This window comes from Heptranchias perlo, chromosome 18, assembly GCF_035084215.1.
Source record: "Heptranchias perlo isolate sHepPer1 chromosome 18, sHepPer1.hap1, whole genome shotgun sequence".
Classification (NCBI taxonomy): Eukaryota; Metazoa; Chordata; class Chondrichthyes; order Hexanchiformes; family Hexanchidae; genus Heptranchias; species Heptranchias perlo.
In genome coordinates, this window is record NC_090342.1 from 38650502 (window position 1) to 38670372 (window position 19871).

The 19871-nt window shown below is 43.2% G+C and overlaps 1 protein-coding gene across 7 annotated transcripts in view; it reads left to right on the top strand.

Annotated features, from left to right (window-relative positions):
* atxn10 (ataxin 10) overlaps positions 1-19871 on the top strand; it is a 224048-nt gene that overhangs the window by 80521 nt on the left and 123656 nt on the right. Inside the window, exon 10 of one of the 7 annotated variants that reach the window (XM_067999740.1) lies at positions 501-1034. The exons of the other annotated variants lie outside the window; for them this stretch is intronic. Coding sequence (XP_067855841.1) covers positions 501-695 — 195 coding nt within the window. The 3' untranslated portion in view covers positions 696-1034. Of the gene's footprint in view, positions 1-500; positions 1035-19871 lie in introns of those variants that run through there. 7 annotated transcript variants of the gene reach the window in all.

Sequence of the window (19871 nt, forward strand, 5' to 3'; positions counted from 1 at the left end):
TTCTTGCCTCCAAAAATTGAAAAGTGGTGGATGCAGGGAAAGATCAAGCTGGTTTTATCATTGAACAGTCTGCAATCACTAACTATGGAGGTTCACAAATTAAGAATTGCCACTTGGATGAAGTATGATGGGGAGCTGCTGCCTCTGCACCATGGGACACTGCCTTTAAGAGCAAAATGATGGGGTGAATTATAGGTTGAAGAAAAAGCAAAGATGGAGAACTACCATTCCTGTAGTAGGGAGCTCAACTTAGGAAGTTCACAGGCTTGTTCAGTCACTCAACCACCCTTTATTTGAGCAGTATGGCACAAGAGGAATTCATGATTTTGTTTTGTGGACTTTAGAAATCAATACATTGTATTGGCTGCTCATAGTATTGTTTATATTATGGACAAATTGGAAATGTAATTCCCGGTGCTTTTTTAATGTAACGGGTACTGGGGAGGAGGGGTACAAAAGTTAGAAATTAGAGTGAAATAATGCTTTTCCATGTCCCTCAGAAATATCTCAAAAGTGCTTCATGTACAGTGAATAATGCAGGCAAATATCGCAGTTGTTTTGTGGAACAACAACCCACAAACATCAATGAGATGAATGACCAGTTAAATTGCTTCCGGTGGTGGTGGTTGAAAGAGGAATATTGGCGAGGAATATTGGCAAGGAACCAGGAGAACTCCCTGCTCCTTTTTGAATAGTGCCCTAAGATCTTTCAAGTTCACCTGAAGCACCAGAACAGGCAGACAAGACCTTGGCTTAATGTCTCATCTTGAAGGATGGAACCCCTCTCAGTGCACCAATACTGCAGTGTTGCACTGGAATATCAGCCGAGAAAAAAAAGTGCTTGGGTTGTGACGTATGGTTTGAACATATAATCAACGGAGGCAAGCTGACAAGATAAACAAATCACAAGATTTGTCTCCTGAAGGCTGAAGTTCAATATAGTCTTGAAATCCACTCCCTGATACATTACTTTTATTTGAAGGTTTTATTCAGCTTCAGCTGGTGTTTGTGCCAGTGGTGCAAGTCAATGCAGCCAGACAGCAACTATCAATACACTTCACATCCTTGAAGGAAGTTGTAAAGAGCATCAACGATGGTAATACTGTATGTTTATCAAGATGAAGTTTTCAGGAGATTATTTAAAAATATGTTCAATATAATTTGTTTAAATGGAGGAAACAAATTTGAACAAATTATGCCATGTTCTGTTAATGTAATTTAACATTTTTATCTCAAATTTGGAACTACATTTTTTTATATACCAAGCCTGTTACTGCCTTTTTTGACTAACATATGTTATAAGGATACAAGTAGAATGGACTCTCTAATTTTGCCAGTACCTGGAATATTCCTGTTAACAAATGAAGATGTTGTGGCAAATGCTAAACATTTCTGGTAACATCTGGGATCACAATGAGACTGTGGTCATGATTTTTGCAAAATATTAACACAATAGTTTCTTTGTAAACTGAGGAGTGTTTGTAATTTAAAAGCTTTTCTTCTCTTCCATGCCTAAGGGTGACTTACTTCAGGCCATCTTGGTCTATTATCTTGAACCTTTATTAGATGTGGTAACATTCAAATCGCCAAACTTAAGAATCCTTGTGTGTCTGATTTGTGTAATTGAATACGGAGTATTATGAGCATTGCTACAGTGTGGATTTTCGTCATTTTTTTCTGAATTTGTTGCTGTTTATCTTGGTTAGAAATTCTTTTCTTAAAAACAAAATCTCATAATTTGAATGTGGGCTATCTGTCAGCTGCTTTAACAGTGTAAACATCAGTTATACCAGGCGAAAGCAGTCAACAAGAACCACTGTACTCAGATGGTCTCCCAGCACAGTTTTAAATTAGATTGTGATGTTATTGGGAGGCTCTTGATCAAGTCATTGTTACGGCCAATTTTATTTAATATTAGTTTCTTTAGTTTTTTTAAAAAAAAAGCCTTAAATTAGTTATTTAAAAATTGCTGGAAGTGTGCTATCTCGTGAGATTGCCTGTTATATTTTGATATATGTCAGCCTGGAACCCTTTCAGCAGGAGTAGTGAAGCCCAAACTCCTACCAGAAAGAATGGTCAAAAGCTGCGACAAATGAATACTGAACCTTTATTGAGACTGTAGCATTACTTTCCTCCTTTCAGACTGCAGAAAGTTGAAGGAGTGAGTCATGTCATAGATATGTTTTCTGTAAATTGGGCGTTTACAGAGAAATGTCGTTCATTTCCTTGTTGAGATAAAAATGTTCAAATTAAATCAACTTAAGGATAGTATTATGTATGGATGATATTAATGATAATGATTTGGGAAAAAAATCACTTGGCCTGAAGCGTGAAAGACCTAAATTCTCACACAGCTGAAGCTTAAGGACTGATTCTATCTTGACAAATTTGAATTAGATTTGAGTGTCTGGATTAGCTTCCATCATTAGGAACAAAACTCATTCCTGTTCTGTTCTGTAGTAGCAGCCAGAGATCAACCTATCCAATCAGTCGTTTGAATGGGTCTTCCTGGCCAGATCTGACCTGACTACTTTCCACGACACTGTCCTTCGACTTCCAAAACAGAGAATTTCTCTTCGAGTTAACATTTCTGCAGCTACCAATCTGTTCAATCGCACCCTCACTTCCACCTTTGATGCCCTTGTCCCATTAAAACCATTACTCTCTCTCACACTAGTCGTTCCCCCTGTTATGGCTCTCAACTCTACTCCCTTATGTCCAAGGGACGCAGACTTGAACGTTTATGGCGGACATCTGGTTTAGCCATTCATCGCCAGATCTGGCTGCATAAAGGGTCATGCTCTCCTCTGCCAAAACTGATCACTATTCCAGAATCAACCTGGAATGCAAAGATAACCCCCGGCTCTTCTTCTCCGCCTCAAACTGTCTTCTTAAATCCCCCTCCGCTGCCTCTTCCACCCTCACCTCCAACAAGTGCAAGGAGCTCATGGACTTCTTTGTCGCTAAGATTGAGACCATCCGTTCAGCAGCCTGTGCCGCTACCCTCTCTTCCCCTAGCCCACCAAGTCAAACTTCCCCTACGGTTCCTCCCTGCCCTAGCCCTGAACTTGGATCTTTCTCTAGTTTCTTTCCTGTCTCCCCATATGCCCTCTCTGAGCTCATCTTGTCCAGGAGACCCATCTCCTGCTCCCTCTACCCTATTCCCACTGAACTGCTGACCACCAACTTCCCTCCTGGCCTCCTTGTTAATTGATATTGTTAATGTTTCCCTCTCCTCAGGTACTGTCCCCCTCCCTTCAAATCTGCCGTCTTCGCCCACCTCTTCAAAAAAAAAACCACTCTTGACTCCTCTGTCCTTGCCAACTACTGCCCCATCTGCAACCTCCCTTTCCTCTCAAGTCTTTGAACGTGTTATTGCCTCCCATCTTTACCGCAACTCAATATTTGAATCCCACCAATCAGGTTTCCATCCCAGCCACAGTACTGAAACGGCCCATATCAAAGTCACAAATGACATCCTATGTAACTGTGACCGTAGTAAACTATCCCTTCTCATCCAGTTCGCAGCCTTTGACACGGTCGATAACGCCATCCTCCTCCAACACCTCTCCTCCGTCGTCCAGCTGGGTGGGACTGCCCTCGCCTGGTTCCATTCTTATCTGTCCAGTCGTAGCCAGAGAATCACCTGCAATGGCTTCTCTTCCAGCTCCCACACTGTTACCTCTGGAGTCCCCAAGGATCTACCCTTGGCCTTCTCCTATTTCTCATCTACATGCTGCCCCTCGGGTACATCATCGGAAAACACTACGTTAGGTTCCACATGTACGCTGATGCCACCCAGCTCTACCTCACCACCACCTCTTTCGAACCCTCCACTGTCTCTGATTTGTCACATTGCTTGTCCGATATCCGATACTGGATGAGCAGAAATTTACTCCAACTAAATATTGGGAAGACCGAAGCCATTGTCTTCGGTCCCCGCCACAAACTCCATTTTCTAGCCACTGACTCCATCTCTCTCCCTGGCCACTGCCCGAAGCTGAACCAGACCATTCGTAACCTTGGCGACCTATTTGACCCTGCGATGAGATTCCAACCACATCTATCACCAAGACCGCCTACTTCCACCTCTGTAACGTCGCCTGTCTCCGCCCCGCCGCAACTCATCTGCTACTGAAACCCTCATCCATGTCTTTGTTACCTCTAGACTTGACGATTCCAATGCTCTCCTGGCCGGCCTCCCATCTTCCACCCTCCGTAAACTTGAGCTCATCCAAAACTCTGCATGCCCGTATCCTAACTTGCACCAAGTCCCATTCACCCATCACCCCTGAGCTCGCTGACTTACATTGGCTCCCAGTCTGGGAACGTCTCGATTTTAAAATTCTTATCCTCGTTTTCAAATCCCTACATGGCCCCACCCCTCCTTATCTCTGCAACCTCCTCCCAACCCTAAACCCTCTGAAATCTCTGCGCTTCTCCAATTCCGGCCTCTTGCACATCCCCAATTTTAATCACTCCACCTTTAGCGGCCGTGCCTTCAGCTGCCTAGACCCTAAGCTCTGGAATTCCCTCCCTAAACCTCTCTACCTCTCTCTCCTCCTTTATGATGCTCCTTAAAACCTATCTCTTTGACCTGTCCTGATATCTCCTTATGTGGCTTGGTGTCAAATTTTGTTTGATAACGCTACTGTGAAGTACCTTGGGACGTTTTACTATTTTAAAGGCGCTATATAAATGCAAGTTGTTGTTGTTGTTGTTAGACATTGTGTGTTTTTGATTTGGTTCCAGGGATGAGGGACTTCAATTACGTGGATAGACTGGAGAAGCTGGGGTTGTTCTCCTTAGAGCGGAGAAGGTTGAGAGGAGATTTGATAGAGGTGTTCATAATTGTGAAGGGTTTAGATAAAGTAAATAAAGAGAAACTGTTCCCATTGTGGAAGAACCAGAGGACACAGTTTTAAGGTGATTGGCAAAAGAACCAAAGGCGACATGAGGGAAATCTTTTTACGTAACGAGTAGTTATGATCTGGAATGAGCTGCCTGAAAGGGTAGTGGAAGCAGATTCAATCGTGGCTTTCAAAAAGGAATTGGATAAATACTTGAAGGGAAAAAATTTGCAGAGCCACGGTTGGGGGGTGGTGAAGAGAGAAAGTGGGGGAATGGGATTAACTGGAATGCTCTTACAAAGAGCCAGCATGGGCTTGATGGGCTGAATGGCCACCTTCTGTGCTGTAACCATTTTATGATTCCCTCAATAGCCTTTTTTGGGAGGAGTATTTGAGATTCGTAACACTTCCCTTCACATTGAATACTGTTTCTTTCAATTATTACATTTACAATTTTTTTAAAGGGATACTGATGGTAACTCCTGCTCTTAAACTACTTTTTCGGACTTCTTTACTTTTCCACTTAATTCTTAGGTGAAATTGGGTTGACATTAAGGTGGTGCATTTATGCACCCTTCTTGCTTTAATTCTATTGATGTGGAGATGCCGGTGATGGACTGGGGTTGACAATTGTAAACAATTTTACAACACCAAGTTATAGTCCAGCAATTTTATTTTAAATTCACAAGCTTTCGGAGGCTTCCCCCTTCGTCAGGTGAACGATGTGAAATGAAATCCTCGAAATGAAATCGCATTTATAATTCACAGAACAATGCTTGGTGAGTACAGACAGTTTTTTCAACTGCCCGTTGCCAAGGCAATCAGTGTGCAGACAGACAGGTGTTACCTGCCAGGTCTCACAGAATATACAAATCACCAAAAAAAAACAACAAACAAAAAAAAACAGAGATAGAGAGGTAGAAACATAGAAAAGACAGCAACTGACCCGTTATATTAAAAACAGATAACATTTGTTCGCTGGTGGGGTAACGTGTAGCGTGACATGAACCCAAGATCCCGGTTGAGGCCGTCCTCATGGGTGCGGAACTTGGCAATCAATTTCTGCTCGACGATTTTGCGTTGTCGTGTGTCTCGAAGGCCGCCTTGGAGAACGCTTACCCGAAGGTCGGTGGATGAATGTCCATGACTGCTGAAGTGTTCCCCGACTGGGAGGGAACCCTCCTGTTTGGCGATTGTTGCGCGGTGTCCGTTCATCCGTTGTCGCAGCGTCTGCATGGTCTCGCCAATGTACCATGCTCTGGGGCATCCTTTCCTGCAACGTATGAGGTAGACAACGTTGGCCGAGTCACAGGAGTATGAACCATGCACCTGGTGGGTGGTGTCCTCTCGTGTGATGGTGGTATCTGTGTCGATGATCTGGCATGTCTTGCAGAGGTTACCGTGGCAGGGTTGTGTGGTGTCGTGGACGCTGTTCTCTTGAAAGCTAGGTAATTTGCTGCGAACGATGGTCTGTTTGAGGTTGGGTGGCTGTTTAAAGGCGAGTAGTGGAGATGTGGGGATGGCCATAGCGAGGTGTTTGTCCTCATTGATGACATGTTGAAGGCTGCGGAGAACATGGCGTAGTTTCTCCGCTCCGGGGAAGTACTGGACGACAAAGGGTACTCTGTTGGTTGCGTCCCGTGTTAGTCTCCTGAGGAGGTCTATGCGATTTTTTTTGCTGTGGCCCGTCGGAACTGTCGATCGATGAGTCGAGCGTCATATCCCGTTCTTACTAGGGCGTCTTTCAGCGTCTGTAGGTGTCCATCGCGTTCCTCCTCGTCTGAGCAGACCCTGTGTATTCGCAGGGCCTGTCCATAGGGGATGGCCTCTTTGACGTGGTTAGGGTGGAAGCTGGAAAAGTGGAGCATCGTGAGGTTGTCCGTGGGCTTGCGGTAGAGTGAGGTGCTGAGGTGCCCGTCTTTGATGGAGATTCGTGTGTCCAAGAAAGAAACTGATTCTGAGGAGTCGTCCATGGTGAGCTTGATGGTGGGATGGAACTTGTTGATGTTATCGTGTAGTCTCTTTAGTGATTCCTTGCCGTGGGTCCATAGAAAGAAAATGTCGTCGATGTATCTGGTGTATAGTGTTGGTTGGAGGTCTTGTGCAGTGAAGAAGTCCTGCTCGAACTTGTGCATGAAAATGTTGGCGTATTGGGGTGCGAATTTGGTCCCCATGGCTGTTCCGTGTGTTCTATTGAGTATAGGATGTAAATGAAAATCATGCTTTACAGGTTTGTACTTATTTGGTTTTGTTTGCATTGTACCTATTAAAGTAATAAGATTGTGCACACAGTAGGGTTTGGACAATAGATAAGTACTTAAGTATGTTATTTACCACCTGTAGAAGAGCTGGAATTAATTTTCAGTTCCAGTTGGTTCTCCTTTGGATAGCAGAGACTGAGCCAAATAGCAAACCTTTTGTTTGCGCCCATTAAAGCCTGCACCATTATCTTGTAATTTCTGGATGTGCGCCAGCCACCTAAACGTTGTTTATAAGAACTCACTGTGCATAACACGTTAATTTCAACCATTTACAGAACCCCAATCTGCCACTGTTAAAACGGCCTCCTGTACAGGTGATCTCGCTTTGGGCCCCTGTGTGGTTCCAGTCTATCTATCTGAATGCAGTCAGTGCAAGTCCAGAAATGGTTCCTCTTCCTGTCCCTCACTATCGCCTCCAGACGCTCTCAGGTTCCACATGTGCCCCCCCCCCCCCACCAATCTACATGCTGCCCCTTGGTGACATCGGTGGGGGGGGGGGAAATTGGATAGGGCCTATTATTGGGTGAGGCTGGCACGATCCGCTATTGCTCCGTGCCCAGTGGCCCCTGCGCAGGCAGGACGAGTACTTCGTCCTGCTTCAGTACTCACCTGCAAGCTGCGGTCAAATCCAGGCCTTGCATGTCGATTCCATGCAATTTGCACTTTCCACCACCAGGCTGTCTATTAAAATTCTCTTAAAGGTACCTGTTACTTGCTGAAAATAACAGTCTGCTGTCTGCATGGCATCTGAATGGAGATCAGATATCGCACTCGTAAAACACAGAGGCAGGTCCCATCCCTATGTTTACAAATGATGAGTTATGTTAAAACACTTGAATAAAGGTTGTGCACCACTAAATCCCTCCAATCTGCATGTCACACCTCACCAATCTGCCGATCTGAGTTTGAACCAGGCCTGAGACTGCGTGCACCATGGTTCTCTGCAGATGCAGTAGAGGCCTTGGTGCAAGAGATGGACAGAAGGAGGGACATCCTATATCCGCAGTGGGTTGGGGGGCGTGCGCGCGTTGGCAAGAGACCTTCCAGACATATACCCAAAAGGCAGCGGGCGACGAATTCAATACCAGACACACAGCTTCATGAACATGGATGCAGTGCAGGAAGAAGTTCAGTGCTTTGACACAAGTGATCAAGGTGAGTGAGGTCAACTGTCAAGTGGCATCTCCTACAAACTACACCACTAGCCGCATTCACTGCTCCACGCACTTCACCCACGTACCAACAAGCTCTTTCCATCAGTATGCAACTCTTCCAATCAGATGCTTCCTCTCATCCTTACACATTACCACTGTTGCAGGCTGCCCACCCACAATTCACAGGCCACACACGCTGGTAGCTACTCAACCATGACAGGCACATCAGCCAGACACACGTCCCGCTTTCTTGCAGGAGAAGGTAGTGCATATCAGGAGGCAGCAAGTGGCACTGGCATTTAACCTCGAGCCTGTTCTGCCATTCAATGAGATCGTGGCGGATCTGTGAACGAACTCCATATATCCGCCTTAGCCCCAGATCCCTTAATACCCTTGGTTCACAGAAATCTATCAATCTCAGATTTAGATTTCACAATTGAGCTAGCATCGACTGCCGTTTGTAGAAGAACATTCCAAACTTCTCCCACCCTTTGCATGCAGAGGCATTCCCTAACTTCACTCCTGCATGCCCTGGCTCTAAATGTTAGGCTATGTCCCCATGTTCTAGTATTCAAGTATAGGAGACCTCCAAAAACAGTTGCAAATGTCTCGGCAGCCAGTAGCAATAATCCAGCCACTAACCTGTAAATCCTGCATGGTCCCTTTTAGATAGCGCTGGTGGGGGACCTCCAGGCACTCTAAGACATGTTCAGATTGTCGTGGCTACGACTGTGTGTTGAGTTCTGCGTTAAGTCCCAAAATGGTGTCTATCGCTTTAAACCAGCATTGCACCTGATTGTATCCATTCTCTCCTTACTTTACATACTTTCGGCGTTTGGTATTTACGCATGCACTAACTCCTATACCAAGATGGCGCACTTCACGCTGGAAACGTGCATGCGCAGCCAAGGTGCCATCGTGAATGTTGGAGAGGCGCTACACGGCCCAATTTAGGGCCCACAATCTGCAGGCGTGGGGTCAGTTTTCACACATATGCTGTTGACATCCAGCTCTGTCATTTCAGCACCTCTGTTCACCTCACAACCACTACTGTGCTGTCAGACTGTATTTCCACATCAGGCCACGAATGGGTCACAATTTCATCCAACTTATCAAGAATGCTAAAAACATTATTTTCAACCCATGCCATAAATTCCACCCCCTTGCCAGTGATTTCAACCCTCTCCTGGCCACTCACAGTCTTATGCAGGGCACAACTAATTTTTGTAGCACTATGGTCCATGAATGGAGATCTGCCACTCTGTGCACAGAAGCCTCCTTATTCCAAGTCTGGCATTCAAATTGCAGAATTAATAAGATCAACCAAAGTCACAAAAACCTACCTATCATTAATGCCACTTAATCCACCCTGTTGTTGGCTGGACATGTTCAACTGTAGTTGCGACCTGAGACACTCTACCACTATTTGTGATAAATACTGCTGCAGTTGTTTGATGTTATCACCGGAGGGTGCTATAGAAGGTGATACAGAAATCTTGTGTTGAAATACCTTAGATTTCAGGATTATGGTATTGGCAAAAAGAACTCTCGCTGAATTCAGAAGACATCAGGAATAAGGAAGAGGATTTTCTTATTGCATATAATTTTTAAAAAAATTATCTAAGATCCAGAAAAATAAAAAAAAAGTATCAAATGATGGCAAATGAAATGTCCACAGATTTGATAGTATAGGGACAAACACCAAAATTTAAAAAATTCAAAATAATTGAATCAATTTGCTGAATGGAATATTTTTGTGTTGTACAAAACAATTTTGTTTTCCCAGAAATTGCAGAGTAGCCAGCTGTATTTTCAATTTGAAAACTGTCTTAATTTTTCTCTGAAAAATTGCAGCATCTTTCTTAGAGTGGATATTTACCTTCATAGACAAACGGGCATCAGCTCCCAGCATTGTTGCTTTTTAAATTGCTCTAAATATACAATACTATCAAATACATGAAAAAAACCACGGTGGAACGCTAACACAGCTCTGCCACAGAGTTGATGGATGCCCTCAACATGCAGCACAGTGAACTGAGTCAAAATATGGTTCATTTCAGAAGAAAGGAGAGAGAATTTTTATCACCGAGCAATTGGTTACAGGGAGGCTTGGACTAATACTAAAGAAGAGCCAGAGAGGGCAAGAACAGTTTCAAAATGAGACTAAAAAAATTGAGTTTTTCCTTCCTTTTATAACTTGCATTTTCTACTGTTTTCTTCCTGTTTGGAAGATTGAATTGTTGACTTAAACAGTGAAGGTTTGTATTTGTGGCTTAGGATGGTGAAGCTTCAGTTCTGCCCCATGGAATGGGATGTCTTTTTCTTAATTGTCTAGCTAGAGCACAATTTACCCAAATTTAAACAGCTCTATTTTGGGTTTTTTGCTTTGAGAGCCTCTCCTGTTTATACTGCAGGAAGCTGTCTGACTTGGCTGGGTTTTGCATGTTTATAGCTAGATACTGGCTTTAAAAATTTATTGTCGCTGTTTTTAATTTGATTACTTGGGGTAGGAAACTGATGAAATTGGGACGATATTACTACTTCTGTGGCACCCGTTTCAAAATCATCTTGAACCTGCAACCAGCATAGGCAAAAGCATTCCCAGGTGGCTCCTGCATTGATGCTAATTTGGATTCTGTGAGACTGGTGTCTGTGAGCTGGCTCCGAGTGATTACACTGCTATATCTGGCTCCCTTAATCCAGGAGTAGACTCATCCGCCAAGTTTTTAGTGGGTCTACAAATCTGGCACTGGAATAACGTAGACACTCTTCTCTTGGCGAGACAGTGCGAATATAAAAGCAGCTCTCGTATTACTTTCATACCGATGTTATCCTGTAAGTGTAAATAGAACTTGAGAGTGGCTGAAAATCAACACACATAGGTAGGTGGGGGGGGCGGGCAATGCCCTATCTGTGGCTGTTTAGGTGTTATAAGGCCAAATGTAGAATCATAGAAAGGTTACAGCACGGAAGGAGGCCATTTGGCTCATCGAGTCCGCGCCAGTTTAAAATGATAGCTATATGAATGTAGACGTGAACAATTTAAAATATGCAAAGGGAATTAAGTACAAAAGATGGCAATTGCTTTGCAATTATTCTGTCACAGCTGAAGTACTCTTTATTCTCTGTGGTAATTTTATTGCTTTCAGGACTGCCATTCGTACATTGTTAACACTTTACACAGCAGTGGGGGGAGATTTCATTAGAAGTATTGCTGAAGAAGTTGCTTTCCCTTAGAATAAACTGATTATTTCCTGTATATATACCTGTAATATTCGCACATGAAAGAATTGTACTTTGTTACTGCTGTGGTGTCTTCTGTCACTTTAATGAAGAGCTTAAATTTAACCAGGGAAATTAATACAAATAAAAAATAACAATATATAGACAGAGAGTTAGAACATGCCACAAAAAATCAAATTCAGTAAGAAATAGGTTTGGAAACAAACAACTAGCGCTGGTGGATTAAATGTGCCGACAATGATTGCAACCTGGTAAAGATACTCTCTGTCCAATTCACGGAGAAGTAATTCGCCCTAGGCTAGTTGGCTCTGGTGCTATACAAACAAAAATGATAAATTCTATGATTTTAGTTAGTAACTTGTGTAAATTAAATTAAATATCTCCTTTTAAGGCAAGAAAATAGGCTTACACTGTTGTCATGCTTAGGAAGTTTTTAGACCATTTTCACCTCATTCTTTCTTTGGTACTTAGTCCGTGCTTCAGCGAAGTCTCCTTTTATTGTGTGAGCTGGCACAGGCCTGTTCCAACATGTGTTTTCTTTTCTCCACTGGTCTTTCCCAATCCCTCTTCTGTTTATCAAAGGCAGCCACTCACGCCACAAAGTTTCACCAGCAGCCCTACAGTATCTTGCCGGAGACAATCAACTGAATTTCCTTAATCTAGTCTTCAAACTTATTGTTTTGAGATCCAGAATTGTTTTTGTTGCTCTTCCCAGATAAGGAAGGAGTTTGCACTCCTACCCATCCTCCCCCACTGGAGCATATTATGCATCATGCAACATTAATAACATAAAAGAAAGACTTGCGTTTATATAGTGTCTTTCATGACCTCCGGGCGTTCCAAAGCGCTTTACAGCCAATGAAATACTTTTGAAGTGTAGTCGCTGTTGCAATGTAGGAACCACGGCAGTCAAGTTGCACACAGCATTGTTCCAGAAACAGAAATGAGACAATGACCAGATAATTTTTTTTTAGGTGTTGGTTGTGGGATAAATATTGGCTAGGATACTGGGGAGAACTTCTCTGCTTTCCTTTGAAATAATGTCATGTATTCTGTTTCATTTTATAACAATTAGCGGAAGTATACAGAAACTCTGTGAACACAAAAGATTTAATAGACAAAACGTTTTACTTTGCCAGACAGCTGGTGAAACTTTGGTAAGTGGTCAGCCCAACTTTCCTGCCACTGACTCCATGATCAACCTCGTGAGCATGATTTTGGTAGGTTCCCAGCAGGGTTCCTGTCTGAATGGGGGAGCCTTGCTTGGGGGGCAGGGGGAGGGAAATAGAAGAGTAGATATTGAGAGGTGGTTTCCCCTGGCTGACGAGTCTAGAACTAGGGGGCATAGTCTCAGGATAAGGGGTCGGCCATTTAAGACTGAGATGAGGAGGAACTTCTTCACTCAGAGGGTTGTGAATCTTTGAAATTCTGTACCCCAGAAGGCTGTGGATGCTGAATTATTGAGTATATGCAAGACTGAGAAAGATAGCTTTTTGAACTCAAGGGGAATCGAGGGATATGGGGATTGGGCGGGAAAGTGGAGTAGAGGTCGAAAATTAGCTATGATCTTCGACCTCTACTCCACTTGGCTGAGCAGGCTCGAAGGGCCGTGTGGCCTACTCCTGCTCCTACCTCTCATGTTCTAAGAAACATGAGAGATAGGAGCATCTCTCATGTTTCTTAGGAATCAGGTTGCAGGGTTGGCTGCCCTGGCTAAATAAAAAAAAATCAAACATCATTTGGTACCTTGCAATCGATTGCACTCTTTCATCGACCTTTTTAAATCTGTTCTTGCCCACCATAGTAATGCTGGGCAGCAGGAAAATGCTGGTATTCTTTACATCCAATGTTGTTCTGGCAGTACTGATGAAAAATGTGACGTCTGATGTCACTCTGTTCTTACTGTGCAATTTGAATGTGCTGGCCCATATTTGAGTGAACCTATTCAGTGACAGCTGTCAATCCAGGAAGTCTCAGCAAACAGCAGGAGGCCAGTAGATCGACTATTTCCTGCCCCAGATCCGTCCCAAATCAGGTGGAAAGGGAGTGGAAAATCCTCTTTACTCATCCTGAAAGTTGGAGAAACCCTGCAGGATTCCAAAAGATTCAGGTTAGAGTTCAGGTTTTGATCATGTAACTGAACAAAACAGAAAAGAAATACACATGAAGCCAAATAGTCTGGTTAATTCTGTGCATGGGAGCAAAAGCACAACTCTCGGCATTCTCTGCACACAGCAGCTGAACTTTGTAAGATGAAATAAAATTAAATAAAGACAGTTTAAAATCTTGTTTTGTATTTCTGAAAAGAAAAAACTTTTGAACAGATGAGTTCTTTACTGATTAGATCTTAAGTTGCAAGCGTGCCTTTCAACAGCTCCCAAGAATTGGAGGTTATTGGCAGGTTAAAAGCGGATTAATGATGAGCAGGTGTCATTGAACTGCCGTGTGGAGGGAGAAAAAGTTTCTCTCCTTTGATAACCTTTCTTTTGATTCACCACAGCAAATGAATAGAGTTCAGATTAAAGTGTGCAGCTTCCCTTGATTGATTTTTTTTCCCCCCATGGTGTGAAAGAATTGGTTTCACCATATTTGTTAATTATAATGTGGTGGAAGCTGGTTACTAAGTAGTCTGATGCCTTTTTTGTTGATCCAATGAAAGAGATTTTGTCTGAAGTAAGGAACGAGCTATTAATTGCTGTTGTTTTGTAAGGTGTTAATTTTCCCCCATCGAGGTCTCTTTTTCTCCTCCCCCCCCCCCCCCCCCCCCCCCACCCCAGCCATACAACACAACATTTCCAGCTGGAAAAACAGGCGGGCAACCTGCCCAGCAACGTCAAATCTCGACTCAATAATACTTTGTGACAGAATGCTAGGACTGCACGAGTATTTCTGGGGAGCATACCACTTCAGGTGTTCCCTACCTTCCTGGGTCAGGTGTAGCTGGCCTGTGCTTATCATCTCCTCATGACTGATGAATTGATGCAAACCAATGTACTACCACTGTTTTTTCAAGTGAGGCCTGAAAAACTCCATGTTGCCTTACTCAGCCTGTTGATCAGTGTGTAGGTGCACTCGGGACTGAAAACCGTAATATTTTTGGTATGGTTGTAATCTACTGTTGGTGAAATATTAAAATCTAGATTTAACAATATAAACTTAATTAATGTGAGAGTAGCCCAGTATCAACTTAAGTAATTTATCATTATCCCCCCTTTTAAACAAAGTTGTAATTTATGCATTTTGAGCAAAGGAACAATTGGGTAAGGGTAAGATGGGTATAGAGGGATATGGGCCAAGTGCAGGCAATTGGGACTAGCTTAGTGGTATAAACTGGGCGACATGGACATGTTGGGCCGAAGGGCCTGTTTCCATGTTGTAACTTCTATGATTCTATGGTGTGGAACTGGTGGAATAAAATTTTACTGGTCCTTCATTTCATTGTCTTTTAAGACCACAGAACAGCTAATAAAAGCATGTTAGCTGCGTTGAAAGTAAAGATTATCACTTGTCAGTAAACAGTAATTTGCTTGATCCCAATGAACACCTAGTGGAGTATTTTCAAACAAGCATACAGAGTGTACTGTGGAGTTGATGGCCCGTCAGCTACTATAGTCTGGACAGCAGTGGGTAGTATCAATTTTATTATTGTGCAAGGTCCTGGATCCAATATCATTCGATTCCTCTACCCCCGATTTCACCTCAGCACATACTAGAACTTTCTTGTGCTTCCATGCGACCACAACCTTTTACAAAGTCAGTGACCAGGAAGACTGTTTGTATTATACAACACCACATTGCGTCCAGCTGATTAGAGGAAAAAAAATCCGGCGGGTGAAATTTCAATCTGATCTGGAGAAATGCGTCAGTTTTCTTCAGCCTTTTGTCACTTTCTATTGATCTTCGCATTAATGTTCTGCTCGACACATTTAAGTGCTTGAACAATATAGTTAGCTTTGACTTTGTAACAATATCTCTTATAAAAGCTGGTTAATTACTGATCATATTTTCGAGTTTCTAAGTTTGCAGAAAGTTTTATCATTCTGTTATGGAATGTTCTTTTTTTGGCAGTGGGATTTGAAGGAAGTGGAAGAGTTTTGTCACAGCAAACGGAGCCTTGAAGTGAGCTCAGATACATAAGAGTTTGTAATGATACTGTTTGTTGATAGCATTAATGCAATGAAAATACAATACTTAAAGTATCTTAATGCATTTGATTAGTTTACATCTATATTTAATCAGGTTTGAATTCCTCCTTTTTTTCCCTCAGCTTCTTGATTTCCACAGACCATCTGGTCTGAATATGGTTTAATACCATATGGGAGCGCATTTATGCACTGGATCATGGAGGAGCTCATTGGAGAATAATGTGAAGCAATGGCACTAGCACAGCAGTAGGGAACATGTTCTCCCTCAAGTTCCTCGTAGATTCAGTCTGCAGGATGGGGCAATCAAATGGAGCTGAGATTGCATTTCACTGATGAGAATATTGGAGCGCAGGTCAACCTTCACCACTCTCCAACCTTTTTTTTGACGCAAGAGCAACGTTGACTAAATTTCACATCACAGTCAGTCCCACTGTCCCAGCCAAGCACCAGCCCAGAGACAATGACAGCAGTGGTACGAGACACTGAGCCAGAGGGAAGTGCACAAAGTGGCACCCAGAGCACATGGATAGGAGGAGCTGGAGGTGGAAGATAAGGAGAGGGATGTTGCCAATCAGAGGGTCAGGAGATATCGACTATTGGCTGAGGAACATTGGGACCCAGATCTCGTTGATCTTGCTTTATTAGAGAACATTTGTAGAGCATCAAATGTAAGTGCCAGCACTGGGAACGATCTCCAGGAACGTGCGACAAATGGTGGGTCAAATGAAGGAGTCCACAACCCAAGTCTGCGGCATCATGATGGATTGTTTCATAGTGCCTCAGTCAACCTTGAACTGTGTGGCAACGATGTGTGATCTCCCATTGACGTAGGTGATGGGATTGATTAAGAAAATATGTATGGCCGGTTTGTGCAATCTGACTCCATAGACCTTGTGGAATCCTGTCACTTTTCAAAATCTGTCATGCTGCCACAATTTGTTCATGGTGAAGTGGTTTCTTGTAGTAGCCAGTGCTTTTGTGCTTTGCTTTATGCATCTGGCCAATTTATTGTGCACAATGTTATTGATGTCCCCAGGGGCATGACCCTGTAGCATAAAAGTTCAGAGTGATTGTGACCTTCAAAGCCACTGGCAGTGTGGTGTAGATGGTAGAGTTGGATTGTACGTCAGGTTGCAGCATGTGACATTACTCAATTGACGGCTTCCTTTGTGCAGTGTAATCTCTGCAAGCAGTGCTCCTGGGTTAACTGCAGGTAGGAACACCTTGGTCTGTATATTCTGGAGTGGAGATATCCGTGGGTTATGTCATGCACCTAGTATTGCTTGACCAGCCTGGCCTCCCTCCGTTGCTGCTGCTCCTCCTCTTGTTAAATAAGAGCCATAAAACCAGATATCATTTCAGTTGTCCTCTACTGTACTACTTCTAAGGCATTGAGATCCCATTCTATGTGCTGGCGGGATCCCACTTAAACCAATTAGTTACATAGTTCAGGTTGTTTGCAGACCTGATTGGGAGAATATTTTAGGAGGGGTGGGATTTTCATGTCAACTGAGCGTTTCCCGCACTGGGGGAAACACTCCCAGTTGAAAAAGACGTGTTGCAGCCACCAGCCTCACTCATTGCAGGAGGCCACTCTGTCACTTTGGACAAAGTTTGGCCTGCACCACCCTCCTCCTCCTAACACTAAAATTCACCAACTTGGAACCTCATTTACCTACCTTGCGGACCCCCTCAAACATACATCTTCCGGATGGGGGCCGCCATAGCTGCAGTCATGACCTCATCAGAAGACGAACAACATCACCGGCCACGCCGTCCACCTCTGACATGTGGAGCTCCACAACGCAGTGCTGTGACAAATCCACCTGCACAGCAGGAGGGAGGGCAACCGGAGAGAGAGATGCGTCGCAGAAGGCACTACCATCACCACAGGGTCCACAGACCGAGGCTCAGCTTCCTGGACCTCTTTGAGGAGCAGTGCACACGGAGGCTCAGAGTCACTCGACATGTAGGAGGAGTAGCCTTAGTGATTAGAAATGAAATCAATTCAATGATAAAGGAGGATATAATGAGAGGTAAGCAGCCAACAGAGACCTTATGGGTTGAATTGAGAAATAGGAAAGGATCTAAGACTATAGTGGGAGTTGTGTATAGGACCCCTGGCAGCTAGATTGTATAAATGCAGAGATTAGACAAGCGTGTAAGAAAGGCATAGTGATCTTAATGGGGGACTTTAACCTTCACAAAGATTGGGGAAAGCAGACGAGCAACTGTCAGAAAGGTAGTGAATTCCTTGAGTGTGTCCGGGATAGTTTTCTACAGCAGTATGTCCTGGAGGCAACAAGGGGGCAAGCCATACTAGATTTAGTAATGAGTAATGAACCAGATTTAGTTAACAGCTTAACTGTGCGTGAACATCTATCCAATAGCGATCATAACATGATCGCATTCAATTTAGTGTTTGAAAGGGAAAAAAGTGAGTCAGCTGCTAAGATTCTAGACTTGGGTAAGGCCAACTTCAATGGGATGAGACAGAGACTGTCCACAGTAAACTGGGCAAATCTGTTAATGGATAAAATGACTGATGATCAGTGGGAAATGTTTAAACAATCATTTAATGAGATACAGAACTGGTTTATACCCCTGAGGGGCAAGAACTCTACTTGCCAAAAAAAACAGCCATGGACAACTAAAGAGGGTAAGGGACAGTATAAGACGTAAGAAAAGGGCATGACAAAAGGCAAAAAATAGCACAGATCCTGGCGAATGGGAAAGATACAAAGATCAACAAAGGGTCACAAAACAGATAGTAAGAGCTACAAAAAGAGAGTATGAAAAGAAACTTGCAAGGGATATCAAAACCAATACAAAGAACTTTTTTAGTTATATTAGGAAAAAGAGGGTGGTCAGGAGCAGTGTTGGCCCCTTAAAAACTGAAAGTGGGGATATTGTCGTTGACAATGGGGAAATGGCGGACATGTTGAATAATTACTTTTGCGTCAGTATTTACAGTCGAAAAAGAGGATAGCATGCTGGAAATCCCAAGAAAACTAATTGAATCGGGGACAGGGACTCGATAAAATTAACATAAGTAAAGCAACAGTAATGAAGAAAATAATAGCACTAAACAGTGACAAATCCCCAGGACCAGATGGTTTCCATCCCAGAGTTTTAAAGGAAGTAGGTGAACACATTGCAGATGCCCTAACTATAATCTTTCAAAGTTCTCTAGATTCAGGAACTGTCCCTCGAGATTGGAAAATTGCACATGTCACTCTGCTTTTTAAGAAAGGAGAGAGAGAGAAGGAAACCAGAGAATTATAGACCAGTTAGCCTAACATCTGTTGTGGGGAAATTGCTGGAGTCTATAATTAAGGATAGGGTGACTGAACACCTCGAGAATTTTCAGTTAATCAGGGAGAGCCAGCATGGATTTGTGAAAGGTAGGTCGTGCCTGACAAACTGATTGAATTTTTTGAAGAGATGACTATAGTAGTGGACAGGGGATTGTCAATGGATGTTACTTATATGGACTTCCAGAAGGCATTTGATAAGGTCCCACATAAGAGACTGTTAGCTAAGTTAGAAGCCCATGGAATCGAGGGAAAAGTACGGACTTGGTTAGGAAATTGGCTGAGCGAAAGGCGACAGAGAGTAGGGATAATGGGTAAGTATTCACATTGGCAGGATGTGACTAGTGGAGTCCTGCAGGGATCTGTCTTGGGGCCTCAATTATTCACAATATTTATTAACGACTTAGATGAAGGCATAGAAAGTCTCATATCTAAGTTTGCCGATGACACAAAGATTGGTGGCATTGTAAGCAGTGTAGATGAAAACATAAAATTACAAAGGGATATTGATAGATTAGGTGAATGGGCAAAACTGTGGCAAATGGAATTCAATGTAGACAAATGTGAGGTCATCCACTTTGGATCAAAAAAGGATAGAACAGGGTACTTTCTAAATGGTAAAAAGTTTAAAAACTGTGGATGTCTAAAGGGACTTAGGGGTTCAGGTACATAGATCACTGAAGTGTCATGAACAGGTGCAGAAAATAATGAATGCTGGCCTTTATCTCTGGAGGACTAGAGGACTAGAGTACAAGGGGGCAGAAGTTATGCTTCAGCTATACAAAACCCTGGTTAGACTGCACCTGGAGTACTGTGAGCAGTTCTGGGCACCGCATCTTCGGAAGGTCATATTGGCCTTGGAGGGAGTGCAGCGTAGGTTTACTAGAATGATGCCCGGACTTCA